The sequence below is a fragment of the Geospiza fortis genome, unplaced genomic scaffold (assembly GCF_000277835.1).
Source record: "Geospiza fortis unplaced genomic scaffold, GeoFor_1.0 scaffold17, whole genome shotgun sequence".
Classification (NCBI taxonomy): domain Eukaryota; kingdom Metazoa; phylum Chordata; class Aves; order Passeriformes; family Thraupidae; genus Geospiza; species Geospiza fortis.
In genome coordinates, this window is record NW_005054438.1 from 1,064,409 (window position 1) to 1,068,863 (window position 4,455).

Sequence of the window (4,455 nt, forward strand, 5' to 3'; positions counted from 1 at the left end):
CTGTCAAGACAGCAAAGTTACATTTGCTGAGAAAAATCCCCTTCACCCACATTTTGAGCAGCAGGGTATATTCCTCTCCAGAAAAATCCCCTTCACCCATATTTTGAGCAGCAGGGTATATTCCTCTGCAGAAAAATCCCCTTCACCCGCATTTTGAGCAGCAGGGTATATTCGTCTCCAGCATCCTTCCCAGGACTATTCCCAGTCTCAGAGTGATTTGTTTGTCCTAGTGGGGCACTTCAGTGACACAGGGGGTGTTTTCCAGCTGAGACCACGCACCGTAGCAAATGCTATTTTTTCTGCTGCTGTTTTAATTACAGCAAAACCCAGCTCCACCATCACAATGAGCCCTTGCATTAGAATGCAAATTCCCAATTTCTCGTTGAATTTGAAACGGGTGATTTACAATAGCCTGAGATCATAATTAGAGGAGCTGCTACATACTTATTTGGTAATCTCCCAGAATATATTGGAGCTGATTCGAGTGCTGACTGGTTCCCAACCAAAGGCTGCAATGTGCAGAAGTTCTTTTCCCATTCTCTCTCTCTCTCTCCCAGTAAATCTGGATGAAGAATTCCCATTCTGTATGGTGACAAATAACTCCCAGGACCTTTTTCTCTATTCCCATGGCCCAAGCTAATTTAACTGGTGAATGGCTATAAATCTTCAAATGGTAAAATAAAGCCTCTGTCATTGATGGTTATTGGTCTCCTTGCTCTTTTACTTCTAAACCCAGGAGATAATTCTGTGGAAATGTTGCATGAGGGTTTGAAACCAGACACTCCTGTGGTTGGGCGCCGAGCAGAACTTACCTGCTGCTCCTTGCTGCCATTTCCTCCCTCATCTTTTTGATGTCACGCTTGCATTTCTCAATCTCCACCACCTTCAGGCCTTCCACTGTCAACAAAGGGAAACAACAGGGCTGTCACCATGGCCAGAAGTCGCAGGGTCTGGTTTCACAATGGTGCACAACTTCAGGGAGCTCTGCCAGTGGGGTTATCCAGCTCCCACAGGTGAGAGGTGCTGCCAAAGCAAGAGGAGATCTTGGAAACCCACAGGGATTCTCTGCTGCCAATGCAGATAACATCCACAGAGCTTTAATTCACTCGATGGCTAAAACATCTCAGCTTCTGCACAGCAGCAGGCAGCTCCTCTGGTGCCTTCACTCCTGGGCTGCAGAGCAGGAATCAGAGGAAATCCTGAGCAGGAAAAAGCCCCACTCCCCTGATGGGATGATAAGCAGGGCTATGCAAACACGTCCCATTAGGATTAGAATTCCCATTAAGATAAAAGGTTTTAATTTGGAAGTTCATGCAGAGCATTAAGGAGCTCTGAGAGGCATTGCTGGATACAGAAAAACCAAAGTGAGAGTGCAGGAGGGAGAGAAAAATGGTGAAAATTCAGCTCAAAAAAAAAAAAAAAAGAAAGAAATCTGATAGATTTTTTTCTTTTATTTTTTTTTAACTATTGAAATCCTGTCACTTCTTTTTGCCAATCAATTCTGTAATCAAAGGTTATTTCTACATGCAGCACAGCAAATCCTATATTTCCCTTCTGCATGTAATTGTGAGAGCCACGAGGCAAAAAGTTTGATTGCCTTTTTATGCAGCAGGGCACTTTATTCCCCATAGCTGAGAGAGCCCAACACAGTGAGAGTGTGAGAATAATTCTCCCTTTTCTTTCCCCCTCGTTGCACTGTCAGTGTGATCAAGGACACAGCCCCATTTATTACTGCATGTCATTCACATGCAATCATTTCACAGCTCATTTGTTTACTGAACTCCTTGCTTGCACGGAGCAAAATCAGTATTCAGCAACTTTCTTAGAAAATCACAGTCTGGATCACACTTATCTGGAGAGCAAGTGATAAAACCCTGCCTTGAAGGGCACAGCTCTGGAGATAAGCAGAGACCTCAGTTTTGTTTACCTTTATGAGAGGAACAACAAAGATTGCAGCTAGAACTGGGAAAAGGGAAAGTGATGTGTCTGAACTAAGCCACAAATTAGGAGAGGAAAGGGAAAGGGGGTTAGTTTATTTTTGTTTACAGGGATGCTCTCTTAAAAATCCCATTTAGGCATTTATATTTTTTCATCTGCCATTGTTACAGACAATTCCTTTGGGTGATCACAGCGTGGTGATGCAGGCAAGCTGCTGTCCTGCTCATTGGATATCTTAGTTCTGGATACCTGCCTGCACCTTTTTGGGTGCTTTGTTCAACAGCTGTAGCTGACCTGGAGGCCTTGTGCAGCTCTGTACACCACTGGTGCATTCCCCTGGGAGAAATTCCATCTGCCAAGGTGTCTAATTGGTGGCCAGTGCCTATTTGAAGCAGTGGGAGCCAAGCAGAATTATCAGAGACGGGGAAGTGGGGCAGGCAACTGCAGGGAGAAGAGGAGCTCTGGTGCAAAATGGGCAGCCCTGAGCATTTTTTCGTGTTGCATCTCTTTGGTTTTCATCCCAAATCTCTCTGGGGGAGCAGAGAATTTACATAATTATTTTCTTAAGGTAGATGTGAAGTGCTTACAAATTGCAAAGGGTTTTTTGCCAGCTTCCTTGTTCTTGTGTGGGCTGCTGTGCAGAGTAAGTCAAGCCATGGGACAAAGCATTCCCAGCGCTTGCTCTGCATGGGCTCATTTTCCAAGGGGAGCTAACAAGCTTTAGCTGGGATTTAAAAATCAGCCAAAAGATTTGGCTCCTTGAAAACACATCTCTGGTGAGGTCTCCAGGCAGGAATGGGATGGAAGCTGAGAACATTTCATGTGAGGTGCAGATGTGGTGCTGTCATGAGCACTTATCCCCACCCCACACACACATGTCCCCTCTGGGGAAGAAATCCTGGAGAGAACACGTGGAAGTGGTGGAAAAAGGATCTCTGAAGGAGGCAGGAGAAAAGGCAAAATAAAAAGCACAATTCTTTCCACATTTGGCTTGCAAATGATAAATGGCCATGTCATGTGCAGTGATTGAGGGCCCATTACATTATTCTGCAGGGAGAAATACCTTCTGAAAAGACCCTGTGCTGTCTAAAGAAATCCTTGGGCTGAATCCAGCAGTGAAACACGGCTCAGAGCAACCTCTGGGAGCCCAGCTCAGGCAGGGAGGTTGGACACTCCCTCTCTCCCACGGTTTTGCTTCTTAAACATGACAGCCCAGGGAATTATTTCAGAATGCTGCAGAATGGGCTCTGTTGCAAACTCTGGAAGTGTGATTTGGAGCAGAGGGGCAGCCCAGGCAGCTCTTTCCCAAGGATTGCTCCATCAGCTGCTGGTTCCATCAGCAGTGGGACCCACCCAGGGAGAGAGCCCTCCTTTGGGGAATTCAGTCCACCTGCATGGCCCAGCAGCTCTGGGCATGCTGCCTTCCCTAAACCAGCACTAAATAAAGTGCTGCAGTGGGCAGGAGCTCAGTTCTTTCCTGCCAGGAATGGCATGAATGCCTTGGTTATCTCCTTCCTGTGCCAGTGTTGAGAGGCAGGGTTGTGCCAGGGATCCCCAAAGCAGCCCCTGGCTGGGATTGTTCCTTTCTTGGGCTGCCAAGGGGATGCAAAGACCCACAGCTTACCTCATTTGCTCTAACCCATGGCATTTAGCCCTGAGGAATGGAGCTGGGCAGAAGTTTCACTGAAAATGCAGAGTGACTGAGCTCATTTTTCTTTTCTTTTTTTTTTTTTGGTGGGAGGGTCAAAGTATAAACCAGCAGAGCCTTGGGAGAAGCAGCAGCAAAACAGACAGGGAGGAATTCATAGCTGGGTTCCTCTCTGGGGGTAGGAAAGCTGCAGGTTGCCCCTCCATGGACATCCCTCAGCACCAGGAGCCTGAGGCTGGGGCGGCCACAGGGAGAGGTTTCCCTGCAGCTGCTCCTCACAAAGGGCATTTCTTCCTCCCTCTGCTGACAGAGGGATCAGTCTCCCTGAGCAGCTGCAGGGTCAAGGTAGCTTCTGGTCAGGGGAAGTTTCAGGAACCAGAAACTCTTTTTTTTCCCAGACAGCTCTAGTAGGAAAGTTCTTTCTGCAGCTGTAGTGCTGGGAAAGGCTCTCCCATGCCCCTGAGCATCCTCAAGGACAGAGGGTTTGAAGTCAAAATTGGATGGCAGCACCTTATTCATATCCCTTCCCTGCCTAATGTACTGAAACAACTCAGAAACTGCACAGGGGGAAACAAAACAACCACAAAAACCAGAAAAGGAGCTCATTGACCTGTAGAACTGAATTTGGCTGTTGCACTGTAACAATATGGTTGTGTTACAGTGCAAGGAATGATTGAGGGAGCTGGGGCTGCTCAGCCTGGAGAAAAGGAGACTCAGGGCTGCCCCCATCACTCTGCACAGCTCCTGAAAGGTGCCTGTGCTCACCTGGGGCTGGGCTCTTTCTCCAGCAGCACTGACACAACCAGAGCACACAGCCTCCAGCTGCACCAAGGGAAATACAGGTTGGATAGCAGGGAAAAGGTTTTTGC

The 4,455-nt window shown here is 47.4% G+C and overlaps 1 protein-coding gene across 3 annotated transcripts in view; it reads right to left on the reverse strand.

Moving 5' to 3' along the window:
• PDE9A (phosphodiesterase 9A) overlaps positions 1-4,455 on the reverse strand; it is a 58,779-nt gene that overhangs the window by 24,654 nt on the left and 29,670 nt on the right. For all 3 annotated transcript variants that reach the window (XM_005427232.2, XM_031062132.1, XM_031062131.1), the window contains one exon: positions 813-897. In XM_005427232.2, the coding sequence (XP_005427289.1) occupies positions 813-897 (85 nt within the window). The remainder of the gene's footprint in view (positions 1-812; positions 898-4,455) is intronic.